The sequence below is a fragment of the Taudactylus pleione genome, unplaced genomic scaffold (genome assembly GCF_031769625.1).
Source record: "Taudactylus pleione unplaced genomic scaffold, aTauple2 ptg000170l, whole genome shotgun sequence".
NCBI lineage: Eukaryota > Metazoa > Chordata > Amphibia > Anura > Myobatrachidae > Taudactylus > Taudactylus pleione.
Window position 1 is genome coordinate 8,878,676 of NW_028284572.1, and position 24,777 is coordinate 8,903,452.

Consider the following 24,777-nt stretch of genomic DNA (forward strand, 5'->3'; position numbering starts at 1 on the left):
CCCGCAAGGGAATAAGCGGACTTCAGGCAGATCTCCACCTTGCGGTCCGTAACATCCTTAAGGGAGGACATGGATGGCATCGGCAATGTGGCACTATGGACAAGACGTGTCACATGAGAATCCACCTGTGGAGTGGATTCCCACTTAGCAAAATAATTATCCGCGAACGGATAAGCCACTGCCAGGCGCCTCTGCGGCTGGTATCGCTTGCCAGGCTGTTTCCACGCCTCCTCTAAATGGTCCATTAACTGACCCGAAAGAGGAAAGACTGTGGCGTCACCCTTCACATCCTTAAAAAAGGCATACTTGGATTTAGCAGCTGGGGGAACTTCGTTCTCAATCACCAAGGCTGTGCGGACTGCCCGAATAAGTCCAGGAATATATACCTTGGACCTAGCGTCAGCGTCCTTAGCATGGAGAGGTTCCTGATCGTAAGGATCCAGAATCTCCCCATCATCAGACGTCCCTTCGTCATCCTCATAAGGAGCCGACAGAGACGCCACCGGCCGTTTATGTGGCCGCATCACAGTCTCACCCTGCGACACATCCGACAAGTGCTGTACAGAACTCGTCAGGGAGTTAACCCACGCCGGCTCCTGAGAAACCGGGAGAGGGGAAATAGGGAGACTGCGGGGTACCACCAATTTTCTTGGGAAACCCTGCATGGGTGACGACACCACTGACTGCTGGGACAAACCCATTTGTGTAAACGCGGGCTGCGGAGCTAACTGGCCCACTAAGGTTGTAAGCGCCTGAGCGAAACAAGCCCAGGACGGCTCCTGTACCGGTGCTGTAACCGTAATAGGCCGCGCCATTGACAAACACTGCCGGCAGAGGCCTTCCGCGCTACCCTCTCCCTCCGGAAAATCACTTTCAGACATGATGGTACTAAGTATGTGACCCCTCTCACCAATTGTATTTTAAAGAGGTGAGAGACCACCCTGCAGCACCGCACCGCAAGGGCTTAGCAGAAAGAACAGGGACAGTAATAAAGCTGACAGTCAGAATAGAAGATACAGGCAGCAGCGCTAGCACAGTCACATACAATGCAAAGAAAATCAATTCCTGCACTAACCAGCGCTGATCACTCAACTACGCAGACACAGGGTCTGGTAGGACACAGCGCTGCATACACAGACCTGACCACAGCGGAGGAGAGGTATGCGGTGGGACCCAGACCAAGATGCTTTCTTCCAGGCTTCCAGCAGCGTTCACCATGCGTTCAGGAAGATGGCCGCCGAGGAGCAGAGAGGAGGCTGGCCTGGGGGAGGAGCGCTGCCACAGGGCCAGTCGGCAGAGTGCAGAGAGGGTTGTGTGTAGCGGGGGAGGCGCCGGCTGTGTACAGGGAAGGCGCGCTCCCCTGGCATGCAATTAACCCCTGGGACGCCACAGCGCTACCGCTCTTCTGCGGTCCGCTGTCCCAGGGGGGTAGTGGAAGCGCAGGTTGGTAACCTGGCTCCACGCTGCAGCCAGTCCCCAGGGAGCCCCCTGCCTGGGGACTCTGGGCCATGTGTTCAGCGGGGACCCACCGCGGGACCCCGCTGCTTACCTGCTGCCCCCTTGAATCCGGCCATGATCCAAAACATCTGGGGTCACCGCTAGCTGTGACCCCAGATGCTTACCAGCATCCCCGGATCAGTACCGGCGTTCTGGTACCGGCGGGGGTGTAGGGATGACAGCATGGACATCAGTAGTGACTGTCCATGCTGTACTTCCAGATGGGCAGCCACAGCTGCCTTGAAGAAAACTTCAGGGGCTATCCTTAGCCCCCCTCTAAATAGGTGCTCCGACTCCGAGCCGGGCACCAACGAAACAGAGATGCCTTGGCTCGGGGGCGGGGTATAGGAGGGGGACCCTAGTGCATCCTGGGAGGCTGAAAACTTAACTCTATGGTGCCCGATGCCTGACGTCATCACCTATACCCCAAGGTATCCTGTGGATACCCTATGGACCCTGATGTAGAAAGTGGAATGTTATGCAATGGCCAAGTCAATCCCCTGCCCTGAATCCGATTGAGCATGCATTTCACTTGAGGAAGACAAAACTGAAGGAAAAATGCCCCAAGAACAAGCAGGAACTGAAGACTTTTGCAGTAGAGGCCTGGCAGAGCATTACCAGGGATGAAACCCAGCGTCTGGTGATGTCTATGCGTTCCAGACTTCAGGCTGTAATTGTCAGCCAAGGATTTGCAACAAAGTATTAAAAAGTGAAAGTTAGATTTAAGATTATATAGAAACCGTTGTAATTCCTACACCGTTCACCTGATTTGGATGTAATTACCCTCAAATTAATCCTGAAAGTCTGCAGTTAAAGCACATCTTGTTTGTTTCATTTCAAAGCCATTGTGGTGGTGAATAGAGGCCAAAATATGAAAATTCTGTCAATGTTCCAATATTTATGCACCTGACTGTATATGGCCGCACTGTCACTATACAACTGCTGGTGAACATAGCTGTCATCACTATCAGCGCACATTTCCATCAGGCCTATACTTGGCGCAAGAGATCAGTCTGAAATCAGACGGGTCTCTCACCTCTGAATAGGCCACAATCATAGAACAGTTACAGTATCTTCCATGCATTCACCCAGATGATACCTGACGCATGTGCAGTTGCTCTAAATTGCCAGGTCCGTGCAACTCAGAATCAGCCCAAAATATCTCAAAAACAAGGCGGAAATATAAGTACAGTACATATATGTTATCGAAAGGAAGTGAGACTGCTCTAAGATGTCTTTCATTTTACATTAGGACACATTAAGATAACTCTAGATGAAGTACTGTATGCCTTCATTAATCAAAATAAACTGAAATGGTTTTATCTAAAAGGTTTGCTAATTAACATCCTGACAAGTTATTTATTATTGGATATCTTAATTAACCAATAAGATACAGTTAAAGAAAAAGTAATCACCTGGAATCAATTTCCGTCTTGCCATCGCAGCTGCTCTGTGAGATTCAAATTCAACAAAAGCAAAGCCTCGATTTTTTGTTTTGTCAGTTGCACTTGGGTACACAATTACATCTATTACTCCTTCTGTAACTTTCCTCATTTCCTCCAAAATTTCTTCTTTCTTCTTCTCCTTCGGAATGGCACCAATAAAGAGCCTGCAATTATCTAAACTTACACAAACGCCAATGAACTTGCCTGAACGAATCTCATAATTATTTAGCATACGAATAGCTGTCAAGGCTTCATCTTTGTTTGTGTACATGACAAAAGCATAACCTCTATTCTCACCACTAAATTCCATCATTAACCTAAATTCATAGATTTTTCCAGCTCGCTCAAATACAGGGACCAGTTCATCTTCATACATGTCACGAGGAATTTTTCCCACAAACACTTCGCAGCCACGTGGTGGAGGTGGACCTTCCCAACCTGAAAAAAAATAATATTATGAAGAATATATGTTTTAAATATTCAAAAATGAATAATTGGACCTAGGCCCTGATTCAGAGCCGGTCGCTATTTGCGGTCGTTCGTTCCAAAAAAAGGGGTGGCTATTCAAATGAACCGTTCGCTCTTTGCGGTCTGTTCACGCCTCTATGTCTGAACGAGCGAACAAAACTTGCGTTCGTTTTTTGGATAACTATGCCCCCTGGCCGCTCGCATCCTACGTCATGTCCGCTATTTATTAGATTAATCGAGTACATCGACCAGTGTATGAACTGCTCGCTATTCTTGTGGTTGGTTTTTCCTACCACAAATGTGCGAGCAGTTCTGACTATAAAATAACCCAGTGACGTGGTCAGTGATGCTGCTGTATTAATTATGCACACCCATAAAACGCCCGTTTTGACCTTTCAGCACGCCTGCATTCTAATCTCCACTCCCCATTTTCAAGCACCTTCCCCTGTTACCACCCACATACGCCTCCTCCTGTCACTCATATTAGCAGGCATTTGCTATTTAGCGAACAAACAATTTTCGGCCGCACTGACTGGTTCGCGCATGCGTATTACGATCCGTACGCATGCGCAGTTGGGCAAACATCGCTCGTAACGAACGAGCGGCCGCTTACGAGCCGGCTCTGAATCAGGACCCTAATCACTAAATACCAATAGTTTCCATTGTTCAGTCTCCTCAATCAGCCTTGTCATCTACTTCAAATTGTTATGGCCGACATTATGGCAAAGATACCCACTGGGCAGTAATTAACGAAATGGTGAATGTCTTAACGTCACTTGTTATGTTTGTTTACTATCCATCAGCATTTGTAGAACTTCAGAAAATAATGTTATTCTTTAATCAAGTTACCTGGAGGCGGTCCACCAAATTTGCGTTGCCCATTTTCTTGTACCATGTTGTACCCAGTTTTTTCCATCAAAGCAAGCAAAGCCGCTTCATTCTGAGTTCCAATTCTAGCTTTGCTACATCCATTCATAATTTCTAAACATTCGTCACTCATGGCTGCAAAGTCATCTATAAAAGAAAAGACACTTTAATAAGCAATTAAATTGTAAATAATGCAAATAAAAGGACAAATGGAACAAACTCATGTGGCGATATTCAATTGTTTCGCCCCCTTACGTGCCCGACAGGAGCTATTCAATTGTTGCTCCTGTCGGGCGCGATCAGCTGCCAGCGCACCATTTCAGCTCACAGCCCCAGCAGACTTGTATATCTGTTCAAGGTTTATTGACGTTTTTAGAGCCCTCCGCAATGTTTACTAAGTACAACGTTTTTCTTATAATGTATTTCTGTCTTGTTCAGCCATGTAGACATATCCTTAAAATATGTGAGTAGTTGTTTATTTCTTGCTAACTAGGATATATCACAATGCTGCTTTCTCAGTCAAATCAAATCCAATGAGCAAACAGAAGAAACAAAAGGCCATTCTTATATAGACATAGGTTACAAGAGCAGAACAAATCTAGAAAGAAAATGTTTTAGGGTAAATGCTAAGAAATCCTAGTCAATTAAATAGCATTTTCCCTGCACGGTAAACCAGGGATTAATGTGCGCTAACCCACTGATTCCGCATAAACAGCGGAAGCTGCATGGAAAAGTCCACCTCTGTAGTTTAGTGAGCAGGATAAACCTAGCTAATTGAATCTCCTGGCGCAGGTAGTTAACTAATTGGATTCCCCCTATATATATTAAAAACTGCAAACTTGTACAAGCAAACAAATGAAACAGAGTTTAAGGAGGACTACCTCTGTAAAATACTTATCAGAAAAATCACTACCCACTACACGCTATTGTCTTGTGAAAAAGGTTTAAAAAGATAATTGCTACAATAACCGAGTCTGTTGTGTGTGAAAAGTGATCTGCTTAGGTACCTGTGGCTGTTGTGCCTGGCAATTTATTTTTTCTCTAGCCCTCCCATCCATCTCTGATCCCATTTTTAATTTCATCTCTCTTGCCCTACTCAAGCCTTTCTCTCTCGCTCCCACTCCATCTCTACCATCTTTTCTTCCTTCTATTCCGTTTCTCCATACCCCTTTTCATTCTCCCTCTTTTGACCCTCTCTACCCATTTATCCCTCTCTCAAAATTTACCAAGCAGCGGGTTCTAAACCCCAGCGATATGACGGCGGGTTTTAAACCCCGGCAGTTTCTAAACGACACCAAAACCGCCACTTAATAATTTTAGCCCTGTTCTATTCTAAAATGTGTTTTGACGGCGCTTTTGGCATTAGTAAATCTGCGGATAGCAAAATCGCCGCCAAACCGCCAGAGTTTAGAACCCGCTGCTTAGTAAATGTTGCCCTCTCTTTCTACACCTCCACTTCTCTCCTTTCAGTTTTTTTCCTTTCTAGTTACGTTGTTCTGTTTAGGCAGTTCTATTTGTCATATGAATGTATTTTGCACACGCGCAGTGTACAAAATTCTGAATGTGCACATGCAAGCTTCAGCAGATGAGGAGTCCAAACTAGTAGTGGTGGGCAAATGTTTATGTAAGTGGAGAAAGTGAGCCATTGCGCTGCCCAAGCTGGGCCACGGTGGGTTAGTGTAAATGTTGTGCATTTTGTTCCTCATTAGTGGCAGTGGTGGATTTCAGCAGAGGGCGCACAAAGTGTATGCGCACACCACCATCTGACTCTCAGTGCGCATGTCAAAGACACAGAGCTTAGCAGAATTATACAGCAGATAGCTTGACAAAGGGGTAGAAAACCAGAAAAATTGCTGAAGGAATATATTATATATGAAATATATTATTGCATATAAAACTGGAATACTGCTGCTGTTTCATATTTTCATGTCTTTGGGCAATGTGTTAGGAGTGCACACACTTGCATAACTATAAACTAGAGATGAGCGGGTACGGATTAGTTCCGATTTTTCCCGCCAAAAATCGGGTGTCAGAAAGAGGCAAAACGTCATCTTTCATGGACAAACACCAATCCTGGACAAAAGTCCAGGAATGATGATGTTTGTCCGTGGAAGATGACGTTTTGCCTCTTTCTGAGACCCGATTTTTGGCGGGAAAAATCTGAAGTTGGAGGGAAAATCCAAACTAATCCGAACCTAATCATCTCTACTACAAACACAGATAGATGTGTGTTAGTTGTTTATGGATTTCTAAAATTGGAAAATTGTACATTGGAACAAGAGTGCATTACACATGGATCTATGTGTGTGCATGCGTGAATAGCAGAAAGGTACCCGGAATTTTTCGACACATCATAATCCAATGGCATGCAGCTCTTCTATGTTTTCATTGATCGGGTTAGCGTTTTTTATTTTCACACCCTCCTGGGATGATACTGGAGAAGTAGGCCTAGGATATCTACTGGACAAGGGGACCGACCGGCTCAAGGGAAAAGGTAAGTATGTACAGTGAGAGTGTGTAATTCAAAATACAACATTCGGTGTGTGTGTATTGTACTTATTTTAATATTTCCTTTACAGAGGGACTATAGGTACCAGCGGGCCCTTAATGGCCGAGCTTGCTTGCACTTGTGGTCCTCTAAGTGGCTGCAAGCAGGGCAGGCTTGCTGGAACCTGTAGTCCCAGCTGTAAAGGACAATATTACTTTAAATCTAATCTCGACAACCAACAACCCCGCTTCAGCCCTGGCCTGGGGTATACTCGGGAGGGGGAACCCCTTTAATGTTTGGGTCCCCACATCCAGAGGAATCCCTGACCTGGTGTGACTAGTTGAGGTTGTTAATGCTTTGGCCAGGGTGACCGCATCAAGTGTATCCCCTGGCTGTGGAATTACCCCCTTGCCAGTTGAGACCGATGCTGGATCTTAAAATACAGGCGTGTTTGCAAATGCAATCATTGTTAAATTTGCGTGCTATATTGTTTTCTATAGAAAGTACTTGCAAGTTGGTTCGATGGTGTATTAAAGCTGGGCATCCACTATACAATTTTTTGTCAGATATCTGTCCAATCTGGCTGGTTGGAATGAAAACCTGGTAATGTATGGGAGCAAATGACAATCGTCCATTTGCTCACAAACACTGGAAAATAGCCAAAAATGGTTGATCAGACAAATTGGTTAAACACACAAATGTAACCAATTTGAACAATTTTTTTTGTCCTTTTTTCAGTGTTTAAGACCATATGATCGACTGTCATTTTCTCCCATACATTACCAGGTTTTCATTCCAACCAGCCAGATTGGACAGATATCCGACAGAAAATTGTATAGTGGATGCCCAGCTTTAGTCGTATTCGTGTGTTCGGTCCTGTTTTGCTGATAGATTCGTGTTTGTTCATTTGTGTTAGGAAAACTGCTCAAAAACGCCCGAGAATGCAATCTCGACCAAACACGATTCTTAGTAAATGCACCCCTTATGCTGGGTACACATTAGACCAGTGATTCCCAACTTCGGTCCACAGATGGTTAAATCAAAACAACTGAGGTACTAATTAAGTCACATATGTTTAAGTATGGCTATACTTGAAACCTGGGCCCTCATTCAGAGCCGTACGCTCTGAGCAGAGCGCACGCTCTGAATGAGGGCCGCCCTCCATAATTATGGAGCGTCCTCCTGGACGCTCGTATAGCTGTGGGTCACCACCCACAGCCTATACGAGCGTGCAGTTTGATGGCCCGATGGTCATGACCATCGCGACCATCGAAACTGCGAGCCGGAGCCTGCGGTTGAGGTTTTCAACCGCAAGGCCCGGAGTGATTTTGGCTCTATCAGAGCCAAAATCACTCCCACTGACATCACTAGTGATGTCAGTGGGCCGGCTTCTGACGGTAGGCGTTCCTTTTGGAACGCCCCCGTCAGGGAGGCATGCCCCCGGCACGCCCCCTTTGGGGGCGTGCTGTCAATCAACATCGACAGCACGCCCCCTTTGATCACTCAACGAGCGAAGGAAAGTCCTTCGCTCGTCGCGTCTGGTGCATGCGCACGACGGAGCTCCCGCCGTCGTGCGCATGCGCAGTGCACCACATCGACCCACTTGCGAGCGGACAGCCGCTCGCGAGTGGGTCTGAATCAGGGCCCTGGACTGTTAGTTTGCCTTGAGGACCGTGGTTGGGAAACCCTGCATTAGACGATCCTGGATTGTGGCCAACGAGACAACCGATGTAATGATATATTGTTTGGTGGCCGCATCCAGGAGTATGCTGTCGACCACCGTATATGTGACGACATCGCTGACGACCCACAGGAGCACGCCATCGTGGGTACACATTAGATGATGTACCCAATATATTGTTCTGATTCGCGTCAAAATGATATATCATGTAATGTCTGCCCAGCTTTCGGCTAAGCAATTCCAGAGATCGCTATCCACATGCATCATAATGGGCAATATGGTGATAGCAAATAACACTGATGTGAACAGGATCATCTTTACTACAAGTACCTTAGCAACAGAAAAATACAAAATAAAAAATCCCAGACAATATTACATTTACATTTGTATTTTATTTTGGCCCAAAACAATAATCTATTCATCCAATGATGTACATCTATTTGGAATCTGTTAGAAGGTGCAGTAGAAAACAGGCACATGTTTGGGGAGGGGGTTAATTCACCAATAATAATATGCTTTACATTTAAAATTTAACAGTACCATCACAGTAGGCACATGGCGCCAAAGGTTATGTACTTTAATCATAAGACACAGCAGCCCTTCATTAAGTGTGGGTTTAAGAGGGGCCCAACTATACTGCACTGTTCATTTTCAATTTGAAACCTCTAAACTTTGAACTTGCACAGCACTCATGGGGCTACAAACAAATATCTGCAAGTCTGGTGGTATCGTAACTGCAGTATGGAGTCACGCTGTTAAGATACTCGCAGCTAATTGAATTGACCTACTAAACTCCACAGATACAATACTGGAGATAGGAGGAACTTCTGGGCATGCTCAATAGGTCCATTCTAGAAGTTTTAAATTGTCTGTGTATATTACCATGAGCATACAGAGATTCCAGTGACTTTATTTATTACTTTGTTCTATGTTTTTCTCTTTTCTCCAACCCCTTTCTGCTCTTCTTATGCTCACCTGTCTATTTCTCTTATCAGCACTTGATTTTGTTATATAGATTATCCTTAGCATCACTTTTAGGCTATTCTCGCCTTTTCTTCTCTACAAGATATTTTTATCTCTGTATGTGGCCCTGTGTGCTTTTTTCCTTTCTTCTATACTATTATATATTTTTGGTTGTGGAAAATGTGGTATTTTTATTATTTGTTTCAGGAATGTCTTTAGTTTCATCTTGAGGCGGTAAGTGATTATCAAGTATAGGAAATAATATAAGTGTTTGGAGAATGTAGATTAGTGTTATTCCAGGACTCTCTGAAAGTGACATCACCGACACTGGTGGGAGGAGTCGGAGTTTATACCAATATATACTTAAATGTGACGGATGATACCCACAATGGCAGCTCTCCCCCAGTATGTAAGATGGTGGTCCTGAGTAATCTTAGAGGATGTAGAAGAAGAATAGCACCTAGTAGTGTAGTAAGTAAGTGCTTGTATATTATGCATACCACAAATAATATAAAATAGCTTATTAGAGGGTACTTAGGGGCCTATGTATCAAGCTGGTTTTTTTACATAAAATAATGCAGAAACTGCAGTTTCTGCATTATTTTATGTATTGTACCTCAGATATAAAATATACACCCAGATTATGCCAAGCTCTATAGCTAGAATACAGTATACACTGATGAGCCAAAACATTATAACCACCTGCCGCCAATGCAGCTCTGACCCGTCAGGACATGGGGGGAAATGTATCAAACCTCGGAAAACATAAAGTGGAGAAACATAAAGAACCAGCCAATCAGCTCGTGTCATTTTTCAAACACAGCCTGTAAAGGGACAGGAACTGATTGGTTGATACTTTATCTCTCTCCAAGGTTTGATACATCTACAAGACCTCTGTGGTATCTGATACCAGGATGTTACCAGATCCTTTAACTCCTAGAAGTTATGAGGTGGAGCAGCCGCAAATCAGACCTGTTCCAACGCAACCACAGATGCTCGATTGGATTGATGTCTAGTTAACTTGGGAGTCTACGGCAACACATTAAACTCTTCATAATGTTCCTCAAACAATGTGCAGCGTGGCAGGGTGCATCATACTGTTGAAAGAGGCCACTTCCATCTGAGATTAGCGTTGTCATGAGAGGATTTATCTGGTTCAGAAGGTAGATGGTACGCATCAAATTATCGGCCACATAAATGACCAGACCCAAGATTCCCAACGCATTATACTCACTCCACTGAATTGTTTTCTTTTCACAATGCATCCTGGTGCCATGTCTTTCCTCGGTAATGATGCCCACGTACCTGGCTGTCCATTTGATGCAACAGAAAACAGGTTTCATTAGACCAGGCAACCTTTCATTGATCCAAGATACAGATCCAATGCTTGTGTGCACAATGTTGGCGCTTTTGGCGGTTCACATGTGTTATCTGACTGGCCTGCAGCTACACAGCCCCGCATGCATCAAGATTCACTGCACTGTGTGTCATGAAACATCACCATCATTAAAATTTGATTTGATTTGTGTAACAGTAGCCCTTCTACTGGTTTGTACCAGATGGGATAGTCTTCTTTAACCAGGGTTGCATGAAAATCTGTTTGTTTTTTTTATATAAAAGAAAAAAAAAATCGATTTATTTGATTTAAATCAGATTTTTTTATTACATTTTTTTTTTTTTAAGTAAACTGTTTCCTTTTAGTTGTTTAAACCATGTTTTAGTAATAAATGAACAATTTTTGAAGTGAGAACAGTAACAAAATGAACACAGTAATAGAATATATACACACTAAACAGTTGCAGGCTGTGAATATCGTTCAATCAGTTGTTGGAGTCTTAATAAAACATGTACATGTCTTTGTCCACATCCTCACTTTTGTCCTCAACAGAAAAGGCTATGTAGCATGCAACCAGCTTAGCTGCTTTTTTATTTCCCAATCTGTTGCTCGTTTTGGATTGTACAAAACCGTACGTTGAAAAAATCCTTTCAATTCCTGCACTTGATGAAACTGCGGTGAACATCTGCTTCAGAAGATTTACTACAGAACTGAAGTTGAGTTGTGTAGGACATCCACTAGGCTAGAGAAGATACTTGGCGTAAAGTGTCCACTTCAAACATGCATGGTGCAAATGGTTTAATGGATGCACGAAAGTTGATGATGAACGGCATAATTTGACGATTATTGGCATGAGCAAACTCTATAGCACTCTCAATTTCAACAGGACTAAGCTTTTTTTCCCGTACCGAGGATCAAGTAGATTAGCCAGCAAGTGGGCATCTGTGAGTGCAATTTTAGTTCTTGCCTTTGCCATCTTTACTACATTGCTATGGTGTCCAATCTCTTCAAGACCATCCAACAGCTTCTTCCACACTTGTATGACGTTACTGATTGATCAGTTGCGTCTTTGTGCACGATCCAGAGCTACAGCTACATCATTTGATTTAAATTGTTTGATATAAATCGCGCAACCATGATGATTTAAATCATGGTTTAATAATTTGATTTAAATCGTTCAATTTAAATCGTGCAACCCTGTCTTAAACCATAGCATCAATAAGACTTGGTTGCCCAACACCCTGTCGGTGATTTGTGGTTTTCCCTCGGACCACCGCCAGTAAGTACCAACCACAGCTGACCTTCAGCACCTCACAAGCCTTGCCATTTCGGAAATGCTCTGATCCAGTCGCCTGACCATAACAATTTGGCCTTTATCAAAGTGACTCATGTTTTTATACCTGCCCATATCTTCTGCAAGAGTTGACTAGGAATACCTAATGTTAGCTTACTGTCTAATATATTCATGACTTTGACATGTGTAGTTGTTACGAGATAGTCAATGTTATTTGATTCATATGGGGGTGGTCAAAATGTATTGGCTAATGGGTTGGCGTGTGTATATATGTATGTATATAAGTAACACTCGTCCACATGGAGAGAAATGAAGAACTGGCACTTACTTCAAATTCAGTGAAATTCATTAGATATTCAAAACATCACTGTGTCCATCCAAAATCCATTTCAAGTAGGTACATTTTTCATTAGGGGACTGTATCTGGATTGAGCGCTGCATGCTTTCTTTTATGGCTATGTACACTATATGGACAAAAGTATTTGGCCACACCTGTTAATCATTCAATAGAGGAGTTTCAATCAGACCCGTTGCCACAGGTGTCAAAATCAAGCACCTAGCCATGCAGTCTCCATTTGCAAACATTTGTGATACAAAATGGGTCGTTCCGAAGAGCTCAGCGATTTCAAGTGTGGTACTGTGATAGGATGCCACCTTTGCAATAAGATAGTTCGTGTGATAGGATGCCACCTTTGCAATAAGATGGTTCGTGAAATTTCATCCCTGCTGGATATTCCACTGTCAAATGTGATATTATTAGAAAGTGGAAGCATTTAGGAACAACAGCAACTTAGCCACGAAGCCAGAAGACCACGTAAAAAAAACAGAGCGGGGTCGACTACTAAGGAGCATGGTGTGTAAAAGTCGCCAACGCTCAGCTGATTCCATAGCTGAAGAGTTCCAAACTTCCAATGGCATTAATGTAAGCAAAAAACTGTGCAGCGGGAGCTTAATAGAATCTGTTTTCATGGCCAAGCAGCTGCATGCAAGCCTCACATCACCAAATCAAATGCAAAGTGTCGGATGGAGTGGTGTAAAGCACACCGGCACTGGACTTTGGAGCAGTGGAATCGTGTTCTGTGGAGTGACGAATAATGCTTCTCTGTTTGGCAGTCAGATGGGCGAGCCTGGATTTGACGGATGCCAGGAGAACGTTACCTGTCTGACTGCACTGTGCCAACTGTAAAGTTTGGAGGAGGAGGCATAATGGTATGGGGCTGTTTTTCAGGGTTTGGGCTAGGCCCCTAAACTCCAGTGAAGGGCAATCTTTATGCTTCAGCATACCAAGACATTTTGGACAATGCTGCTTCCAACTTTGTGGTAACAGTTTGGAGAAGGCCCTTTTCTATTCCAACATGACTGTGCCCCAGGCACAAAGCAAGGACTATAAAGACATGATATGATGAGTTTGGTGTGGAAGAACTTGACTGGCCCGCACAGAGCCCTGACCTCAACCCCATCGAGCACCTTTGGGATGAACTGGAACGGAGATGGTGAGCCAGGCCTTCTCATCCAACATCACTACCTGAGTTCATAAATGCTCTACAGAATGAATGGGCACAAATTCCCACAGAAACACTCCAAAATCTTGTGGAAAGCCTTCCTAGTAGAGTAGAAGCTATTATAGCTGCTAAAGGGGGATCAACTCCATATTAAAGTATATGTATTCGAATACAATGTCATTACAGTCCCTGTTGGAGTAATGGTCAGGTGTCCAAATGCTTTGTCCATATAGTGTATGTATATATGTGTGTGTGTGGATATATAGGAGACTGGACAGGAGACAGACTTAAGAGAGGAGGACCGGCCGCTAGTGCAAGTATAGGAGCGGAGGAGATGCGAGACAAAGTGCTCGGGGGAAGCGACGGGGTCAAAGAGGGCGGCGGGCCAGAGCCACGGCAGAGCGGGTGGGGGAGGCAGCCAGAGCAGGGTGGGGCCGTTACACTAGTGAAAATACATGCCTCTGAGGAAGTTGGCAATAGCAAAAAGCAGTGGAGGTTCCTAGACATGATCATCCTGAAGTCTCATGCTGACCTGGAGATCCTTTTTGCTGGGTGTAGATGGTTCCACCTTTCATGACTTGGGTGATCTTATATGATTTTGAGTTTATTCATCTACGAATTTTTAGTCCCATTTTTCCTAAATTAAACCTGAAATGCTACAATTATTTCTCTGTTCAGACGCCCAATAGTATTTAACACAGCTAAAATCACCAGATTTAGCCGCGCAAACTGTGGAATAACCTGTACACTCTTTGCTGCAGTGGGGAGATTTTGTCTGCTGTCAGGAAGATTCTCTGAACTTGAGAATTAAAGGCCCCTAGATGAACCATCCTTTGAGAAGGGGTCAGGGAAGACTTTTTCCAGTTGTCAACCAGCCGTGTTCCTGTAGAAAGGCAATGGTTAACTGAAGATGGTGGCGAAGGACCTCTGGAGAGTGTGCCAACAGCAATAGATCATCCAGGTATGGAAGTAGTCTGACCCGCTGACGAAGTTTGGCCGCCATAACCTTGATAAAGACCCGCAGAGCTGTAGAAAGCCCAAAAGGCATAGCCTGAAATTGGAAATGTTTCTGTAGGAAAGCAAAACGGAGATATCTCTGGTGACAAGACACTATAGGTACATGTAGGTAAGCGTCCTGAATGTCCAGAGACATCATAAAGTCCCCAGGTTCCTTAGCTAGGACAATAGAGCGGAGGGTTTCCATACGAAACCAGGATACCCTGATAAACTTGTTAAGAGACTTGAGGTTGAGGATAGGCTGATGAGACCCTCTGAACTAAGAACAGGGTGGAATAAAAACCTGTCCCACGCTGTGAGGCCGGGACTGGCATTATTACCCGAGTGCAGCAGGGACTGAATGGCCGTCTGGAGGAGCAGGGCTTTGCTCGGGTCTGATGGAGTGCCTGCGTAAAATAACTGCTGCGGCCGTGTCTCAGGAATGAGAGGGTGTATTCTTGTACCCAGGCGTCTTTTGTACTCTGACGCCACAACTGGGCGAACTGAAGAAGTCGGCCTCCCACTCTTCAGATGGAGCAGCTGGATGTCTAGTATCCCAGGCCTGCTTGTGGCTTGGAGGCCTTTGTGGATGCCGACTGCCGAGGAAAGGACTGACCTTTGGCTTTTTCTTGGGGATGAAAGGCTCGAAAATGGGATTTTGGTACCTACTGGTAAATCCTTTTCTCTGATTCCACAGGGGACACTGGAGGTGCTTACGCTGGGGTATAGAGGCGTGGATAACTGGAGCCGGCACTTTAAATAATTTAGAAGTGTGAAGCTCCTCCCCCTCTATGCCCCATCAGCCCTCAGTTTAGAAAATGAAGATCGAGAGGAGATGGAGAACAAGCGGAGTAAAAAGGGAGAGAACACACAATAATCAAAACATACAACATATGGAACAAACCTAACAGGCAGGCTAAGAGCGCAGGGGTGGGCATCCAGTGTCCCCTGTGGAATCAGAGAAAAGGATTTACCGGTAGGTACCAAAATCCCATTTTCTCTTTCATCCACTAGGGGACACTGGAGGTGCTTACCCTGGGGACGTCCCAAAGTTTTCCCCACGGGCGGGAGCGCTCTGCGGGGCCTGCAGAACAAGACGGCCAAAACGGGATGCCGAAACCGCGAACGTATCAAATTTGTAAAACTTGACAAACGTGTGCACAGAAGACCAAGTCGCCTCACGGCACAACTGTGACGTGGAGGCTCCCCTACCGGCCGCCCAGGACGCACCCACAGAACGTGTGGAATGAGCCGAAATGGACGAAGGAGGCCGGCGTTCGGCACCAACATAAGCCTGATGAATAGTCAGTCGGATCCAACGTGCCAAAGTCTGCTTAGACGCTGGCCAACCCCTCCGAACCGCATCATAGAGGACAAAAAGTGACTCAGACTTACGGAGGGAAGCAGTCCTGTCAACATAGATGCGGAGAGCTCTAACCACATCCAAGGTAGAAGAACCACCAGAGTCCTCCACCAAAGACAGTACCACAATAGGCTGATTAATATGAAAAGCCAACACTACCTTGGGAAGGAAGGCGGCTACCGTCCGGAGTTCCTCCCTATCAGCATGAAACACAAGGTAAGGTGGCTTATAGGACAGAGCACCCAATTCCGAAACTCTACGAGCCGAAGCTAGAGCCAAGAGAAGGACCATCTTCCAAGACAAGTACTTAATATCAACCTCTTCCAAAGGTTCAAACATGGACGACTGAAGAACCAAAAGCACTAAGTTCAAGTCCCAGGGAGCAATCGGAGGTACAAAAGGAGGCTGCACCCGCAAGACCCCCTGAAGAAACGTCTGCACCTCAGGAATGAGGGCCAATTTCCGTTGAAAGAAAATGGAAAGGGCAGAAACCTGCACCTTTAAAGTTCCAAGACGAAGGCCAGAATCCAGACCCGTCTGAAGAAAAAGCAGAAACCGGGACAACCGAAAAGTTCTGATGGAAGATCCCGACTGGAACACCACGAGATATAAGAATTCCAGATGCGGTGATAATGCGCAGCAGAAACTGGTTTCCTGGCGCGTAGCATGGTGGGAATGACAGAGTCTGGGATTCCTCTGCGTCTTAGGATATCGGTTTCAAGAGCCACCCTGTTAAACGCAGTTGCGCTAGGTTGGGGTGTACTAAACGACCTTGCTGTAGCAGATCCGGGCGCAGAGGAAGGGGCCACGGATCGTCTTACAATAGGGACCGAAGGTCCGCGAACCAACTCCTCCGAGGCCAGTTCGGAGCCACGAGAGTGACAGAGGCTGACTCGTGTTTTATCCTTTTTAGCAGTCGAGGAAGAAGTGGAATCGAAGGAAAGAGGTAAACCAAGTCTATTGCCACTGCCTGCGGATCTCGACTTCTTGACACGTATAGCGGGAGCTGACGATTCAATCGTGACGCCATGAGGTCCACCTGAGGACATCCCCATCGACGTATCAGCGCGTTGAACACGTTTGGATGAAGCTTCCATTCCCCAGGGTGGATATCCTGTCGGTTTAGGTAATCTGCTTCCCAGTTGTCCACACCCGGGATGAATACCGCCGACAGGATTACTGACTGGTTCTCGGCCCACCTGAGAATCTGAGTTACTTCTCGCATGGCCATGTGACTCAGAGTACCTCCTTGGCGGTTGATGTACGCGACGGCCGTCGCATTGTCGGACTGAACTCTTACCGGACGAGTTCTTAGAAACTCTGTCACTTCTATCAGAGCATTGTAGATCGCTCTGTGTTCCAACACATTTATGGGCCACTTTTGTTCTAGAGGGGACCATCGACCCTGTAAATGATAATCGAGTACTACAGCTCCCCATCCTCGAAGGCTGGCATTCGTTGTTACGATGATCCAGTCCCACACTCCGAATCTCCGGCCCGCAAGAAGATTGTTGGATTGTGTCCACCAGAGAAGGGTCACTCTGGTAGCTGGGCTCAGACGGATCTGGCGATGTAGGAGCAGATGAGACCCTGACCCCTGTGTTAGTAGGTCCAGCTGAAACACCCTGGAGTGGAACCGCCCAAACTGTATTGCCTCGAAGGCCGCTACCATCTTCCCCAGGAGATGCAGACAAAGAAGGAGGGACACCCTCTTTGGTCTGAGGACCAGCTGAACTAACAACCGGATATCCCGGGCCTTGTCTACTGGAAGGAAGATCCTCTGTGATGCCGTATCTAAGATCATGCCCAGAAACAGGAGCTTCTGGGACGGATTGAGATTGGATTTCTTGAAGTTTATTATCAAACCGTGTTGGATTAGAGTCTGATATGTCAGTAAGGCATGACTTTTAAGAAGAGATACCGACTGCGCTTTGAGTAACAGGTCGTCCAAATAAGAGATTATGTTCACTCCCGATGACCGAAGGAGAGCAATCATGACTGACATGAGTTTGGTGAAGATGCGGGGAGCCGAGGATAACCCGAACGGCAATGCCCGAAACTGATAATGATCCTTCAATATGGCGAAACGCAGAAAGGCTTGGTGTGGTTCCCAAATGGGAACGTGGAGATAAGCATCCTTGATATCCATGGATAATAGGAACTCTCCTGGTTAAAAGCTCGCAATAACGGACTGCAGAGACTCCATTTTGAACCGATACATCTTCAGATACAGGTTCAATGACTTGAGGTTCAAGATGGGCCTGACCGATCTATCCGGTTTGGGTACGACAAACAGGTTTGAGTAAAACCCCATACCTCGTTGATGTTCTGGAACCGGGACTAGCACAGATGATACTACTAGAGACTGGATAGCCTCCTGTAGAACCCTGGCCTTGTCTGCAGGTATTGGCAGACTTGTAGTGAAGAACCGAGGTGGAGGGGGGACCTCGAACTCTATTCGGTACCCCAGGGAAATTAGTCTGTGGATCCACGGCTCTGGAGATGTCTGGTTCCAAACTTGTTGAAATCTTTGCAGGCGGCCTCCCACTGTAGGTGGTCCCAGGTGGGACGGAAGACCGTCATGCCACCTGTTTTTCAGCTGGCTTAGGCTCCTGTCTACGTGCAACTGAGTGTGGGCGACCTCTACCTCTGCCGCCTCTTGCTTGGGAGGGAGCACCTCTGGCTCTACCACGAAAGGAATGTGGTGCACGAAAGGAAGGTCCAGTGTAAGATCGTCTGGGAGCCGGTGCAGTTGACGGGAGGAAGGAAGACTTACCCCCGTGGCCTGGGATATCCATTTGTCTAATTCCGGGCCAAACAGCATGTCGCCATTGAATGGTAAACCCTCCACCGCACGCTTAGATTCTGCGTCCGCATGCCAGGCGCGCAACCAGAGGGCTCTACGGCCTGAAATAGCAGAAGCAGATATGCGAGCACTAATCTGACTGATATTTTTTTACGCTTCTCCCAAGTAAACTGCAGACTCGCGGATATGTTCAGCTAGTAAGCGTAACTCTGCTCTAGAAGTACCCGAGTCCAAACCTGTAATCAACTGGTCAGCCCAGCAAACTACCGCTTTGTTAACCCAAGCAGTAACAAGGGTGGGCCTAAGTTGAGCACTCACTGCGGTATAAATAGATCTTAGCGTTGTCTCCAATTTACGATCCGAAGGATCTTTTAGTACTGTAGCTCCCGGTACTGGGAGTACTGTTTTTTTTAGAAAGACGGGAGACGGACGCATCTACTGGAGGGGGTGTTTCCCACTTCTCCATCATGGATGATGGAAAAGGGTACCTAGAAGGAAACCGGCGCGGAATTTGGAACCGTTAATCCGGTTGCTTCCAGGCCACTGAGAGCTGTTGTGCAGTGAGAACGGAAAAACTGCCGAACTCTTTGGTTGTTCATGAAATAATTCACGCTCCTGGGATGCAGGAATAACATCCTCAGGTAAGTTAAGGATTTTTCTGACCGCCAAAATTAGAGATTCCACCCCGGGAGAGGTGGACTCTAATTCTAGAGGGGTATCTTCCTGTAATGCTTCCTCCAATTCCCCTTCCTCAGTATCCTCCGTAGCGAGGAATTCCTCGTCAGACTCTTCTGACTGGAGAACAGTCGATAAAGGATGCTTTTGTATCGGTCCTTGTAGGGAAGTGGAGGGTGCAGACACAGCTGTACCCATATCTTGTACCAGGGTGTCAAGAGACTTGGTTAGCCCAGGAACCCAGGGAGGCTGAGACTTCCGTGCCTCAGCTAACTCAGACGTTAAATCCGTCATTACTCCTACCATGTCAGCGGCCCATGTAGGCGCAGGTGAGGTAGTATTAGCCACAGGTGGATCAATTGCTATACAAGCATCACTTAACGTGGGCCCAGCAGCATGCGGCTTGGATAGTTTGTTGATACACCTAGAACAAACATCTTTTGAGACGCCTTTGTTCTGTTTGACATGGATACACACAGTCACCACACACAGAGGGACAGAGTATATACAGAAGTAAAGAAAAGCAGAAGGCTGACTTGGGACAGAGGAGGAGATACACCCCACTCCCTTCCCACAGATCAGATTCCCTGCACCCCCAGTGTATTAAGCACCAGAGCCTTCTGTGCTTAATTTGTATCTGCACATGGTAGCCAGGTTGGGGAGCAAGAGAATTCAGCCTCTGCAGATCTGCTGCACACTTCCTGTATAATGGAGAGATGCAGGCATGTATTAGTTAAAAAAAAAACGGCAGCCACGCTGTTAACACAGCCGCTTGCCGCGCATAGGAGAGAGAGCCCGCGCTGATTAGGCTCCGCCCCCTTCTTCATGCCCTAAGGGCTCCATTATGGCTGCTATGTGGCCATTGCCTCCCCCTCTGCGCTACATCGCTCAGCGGGGAGAAGCAGGGAGCCGCGTGTAGCGCTGTGTACACACAGCTTCCCTAACACAGCAATTCCCCTTCTGCAAGGCAGCGCCGACAGCAGGACATTTCCAGCGCTGTCTAACAGCGCTATGCACACCTGACACAGCGCAGCATGCTGTGTCAGTGCCGGGCAGCGGGGGCAGGAGCCGGGGGATGCGCAGCTTGTTACTCACTGCGTGTCCCCGGAGGCTTCTCTCAGCAGGTCAGCAGTCTTCTCTTCTTGTTGTGAAGACTTGCTGTGGCGGTAAGGAGCTGTCAGGAGCTCTTGTAATGAGCCCTGTGCACTCCTTCCTGGTGTTTGCTAAAACACCAGGGCGCCAGGTACCCGGACCCCACCTTTTAGATAGGTGGCGAAGGGTACCTATAGGAGTGTAAAAGATGCTTATAAATTTTAAAAAATAAAAATTAAATGTATTTGCTGGAGCACAGCATGTAGTGACCAGCTCCTAGAGGCACATTTTCTAAACTGAGGGCTGATGGGGCATAGAGGGGGAGGAGCTTCACACTTCTAAATTATTTAAAGGGCCGGCTCCAGTTATCCACGCCTCTATACCCCAGCGTAAGCACCTCCAGTGTCCCCTAGTGGATGAAAGAGAAAGGATGATTTTCTAGGCCTTCATGCAGATGCAGACGGCAGGAAAGTCGTCTTAGAAGCTGCCAAGGTAGTAACAATTTTGTCTAACTCTGGGCCGAACTGGATCTTTCCAGTGTAGGGCAGTGATTCCAAGGCTTTCTTAGAATCCGTGTCAGCCTTCCATGAATGAAGCCAAATGATACGACGGGTTACTACCGAAATAGCAGATACCTTGGAAGCTAGGAGGCCAGTATCCAGAGCCGCGTCTCCCAAATAGGAAAACCCCCTTTATACACTGCACCAGTATGGTTATAGTGAAAAAAGGGAAAGGTAGAAGCTGACAGTATGAGGAAAAACAGGCAGCAGAGGTAGCACAAGTCACATACAATGCAAATATATATATCTGCAATGGGCACTATATTTAACTACACAGACCACAGTGGCTGATAGGATAATTGCGCTGTACAGTGATCGCGCTGAGCGACAAAATATGTGGGTCCCAGGGTCCCGCCACTTTAAAAAAATTGGGTCCTACCTGACCATTTCTGGGTCCCATCAAAAGTTTTGCTTTAGTGCTTCCCATATGCCCCTGTTCTTACATAAAATTCTGCAGAAACTAGTTTCAAAATAATTTTATGAAAAACCCTTGATCCAATAAATACATTTTTAAAATATACTAAAAAGATTTTGTTCTCTAACCTTTGAACAAAAATGCTCAAGGAATTCTCTGCCTCTAGCTGTGCATTCTTCACTTTTTATTCTGTGGGAGCTGGATGGGGACGACTGCTTTCATACTGCAGGTACTTTTGTCTCCGTGTCTTGATGTATGGGAGACAGAGCTGGAGACAGATGTAGGAGGTGGGAAGCTGGGCACAGGAGTAGGAGGCGGGGAGCTGGGAACAGGAGTAGGAGGTGGGGAGCCGGGAACAAGAGTAGTTGGAAGGGAGCCGGGAACAGAAGTAGGAGGTCGGGAGCCAGGAACAGGAGTAGGAGGCCAGGAAGAGTAGGAGGCGGGAAGCCGATGACAGTAGGTGAGGAGACAGTGACAGGAGAATTCGAGAAGGGGAGCTAGGGGCAGGAGGGGTAGCCAGGGACAGGAGAAGGGGCTGGGTGTACCAGGTATTGTAGAAGGGGAGCCACATACAGCAGATGGTAGAGGTGAGCTGGGAATAAGAGGAGTAGGCAGGGACAGAAGGGGCTGGGTGCCAGGTATAATATGTGGAGGGGAGCTAGGAACAGGAAGGGTAGGCAAGGACAGCAGATTGTGCTGGGTACCACTGGGTATTAGAGGGGGTGGGCAGCCACATACAGGAGGAGGTGGAAGGTAGCTGGGGACAAGAGGGGTAGGCAGGGACAGCAGAAGGGGCTGGGTGCCAATGGGTATTAAGAGGGGGTCGCAGGCACATACAGGAGAAGGTGGAGGGGAGCTGCGGACAAGAGGATTATTGCAGTGAGAGCAGAATGGGCCGGGTATTAGTGGGGGTGGGCAGCTACATAAAGGAGGAGGGGAGCTTGGGACAAGAGGAGTAGGCAGGGACATTAGAGGTGGAGGGGATGTGGGGATTAAAGGCAGAAATCCTGGGACTGCTGAGGCCAGGTGCGCTGCAGTACTCTCATCCTCATTCGCAGCAGGCACCTGGCTGGCTGTTCAAATAACAGGCTGACACTTTAGGCTATGGCAGTGCTGTCTTCCAGCAGGGGAGACGAGAAACTGGGAGCGGGGCCTCGCATCTAGTGTGCTTCTGCCCGGACATAGAGAGGGGGGGCGGGGCCTCACGTCTGCACAGTGCACTTTATTTGTGGCCATACACAGCACACGCAGCCCAGCAGAAAACAGCGGCTGGCCCAGGGTATTACAATGGACCAGCCAGTGGTGTCACTCTGTCCCCTAGCCCAGCCCGTCTGGCTTCTGCACTCTGTCCCCCGGCCCAGCCCTTCTGGCTTCTGCTCCTGACTGTGAACGAGGTGAGCTGGGTGTTCGGCTCCGCTTCCAAATACCAGTATGGGCGGCAGCGAATGAAATTTCCTCCAGCTTTTGAAGGGGTACACTCCTAATGGCTGCAGCTCACAGCATCTCAGCCGACTCAGGAGCTAGGAATTGGCTGCAGCGGAGCGCGTCCCCGGGGACCCACCCATTCTGCTAATGTGAGTCCCTGGTCCTCAATACCGGGTAAAATACGCGCTATAGTGCGTATTTGCGATCACTGGCTGTATAATATGGCTCCTGGAAGAGGTATACAGGGAGACCGGACCCAGCGTTCCCTGAGACCTGTGGCTGCAGAAAATGGCCGCCGAGTGTCTCTGGGGGGTGGGGAGGAGGAGTAGCTCAGCGACAGCAATACCGCAGTGGAATGGCGGCCTGAGATGGGGAAGGGGCCGCAGAGAGAGGGCTGACCTCCCCTATGCTGACTTTAACCAGCGGTTCTATGTCTTGCGCCAGTATATTATGTACACTGGTGGGCTAGTGGAGTGTCAGATGGAGAGGGGTCACATCGCGGGGTCTACATCAGCACCTCCGGTCTGTTTCCTAAGACCGGTGGTAAGACTGCATATAACCGCGAGCAGGAACCCGCCTTACCTGTTCCCCTGAGTCCCGGCTGCCGTCTGTGGTCCCCCCGTGGAGCCCGCTAGCAAGGCCCCCCCCCCGCCGTAAGTACCAAGCCTGGGGCTGGAGTTGCGGCACCGCAGAGGGGTGATGGAGCAGCGGCACAGACGTCCAGAGGACTGTCTAGTGCTGCTTGCTCTGTCTTTAGTAAAATAAAATAAATCATAAGTAAAGCTTGGGCTGCCCCACTATTATAACGGTGAAGCAGCTCCTTCCGGACACCAAACAACACTGAATTGCCTCAGCCTGTTTGCAGGGTATAGGGGGGAAGGACCGGAGCATCCTGGGATTGAAAAGCCTTGCTGTTGGTGTCCAGTCCTCCTATTCACCACCTACACCCCATTGTCGCCCTGTGGACCCTGAAGATGGTGAACCCTACATAAGGGTATTTATTTTGCCAATGTTTCGGGGAACGTATCCCCTTCCTCAGGACAACATCAATACCTAAACAAAGTAATATACAGGGTATAAATAGACCTCCAAACAATTAAGCCACTTACCCCAATCTCCCAATGTTACCTGGTCACGTCAGCTGCCCGATGTGCACAGCATCCCCTGGCCAGATGGCGTGGCAAAATAAATATCCTTATGTAGAGTTCACCATTTGTTTGAATGCCGGAATCCCAACACTTATTAGAATCCCGAACGCCGGAATCCCAAAGGTAAGTAGTGGGGTTGGGGGAGAGTTAGCGTTAGCACTAAGAGGGGAGGGTTAGTTTAGGGTAAGAGAAGGTGGAGGTTAGGTTTAGGCACTAGGGGGGTAGGTTAGGGTCAAGAACCGGGGAGGGAGGGTTAGGGTTGGCAGAGGGGGGGGGTTAGAATACTGACCAACATGTGGCGGTATTCTAACCCTGTCAGGATGCCGGCGTCGGGATTCTGACCACATCCCGTACTCATCCCATACACACCAACACACAGTATAAACATATACATACAAACACAAACTATTTCTAATATATTTGTTTTTATGATCAGAGGAACATTACTCTTACATGAGTTGATGCAGAGTACTATGTAGTGTATCGTGTGATATTGCTCTCTGAACACAGGGATATGCACCTACAGTATGCAAAATTGAACAATTCTGCCACTAAGGTCTATATATGTCTGGACAGCTGGGTTAGGTTGTAGGAGGTAATACAGTACTAATGCAGTAGTTATATTATTATCCATGGTAATGCAAATGAGGTGCATGCAGATGTAAAGAAATATGCATATACTGTACACCTATATTTTGTGCCTATAGGGTAGGTGCAAAACTCTGATTACTTCAAGGTACCTAAGCTAGTGCTACT

The 24,777-nt window shown here is 47.0% G+C and overlaps 1 protein-coding gene across 1 annotated transcript in view; it reads right to left on the reverse strand.

Moving 5' to 3' along the window:
* RBM46 (RNA binding motif protein 46) overlaps positions 1 to 24,777 on the reverse strand; it is a 79,728-nt gene that overhangs the window by 49,758 nt on the left and 5,193 nt on the right. The window contains exons 2-3 of the mRNA XM_088475364.1: positions 4,260 to 4,424; positions 2,913 to 3,380 (exon numbers count right to left, since the gene is read on the reverse strand). Coding sequence (XP_088331490.1) covers positions 2,913 to 3,380; positions 4,260 to 4,424 — 633 coding nt within the window. The remainder of the gene's footprint in view (positions 1 to 2,912; positions 3,381 to 4,259; positions 4,425 to 24,777) is intronic.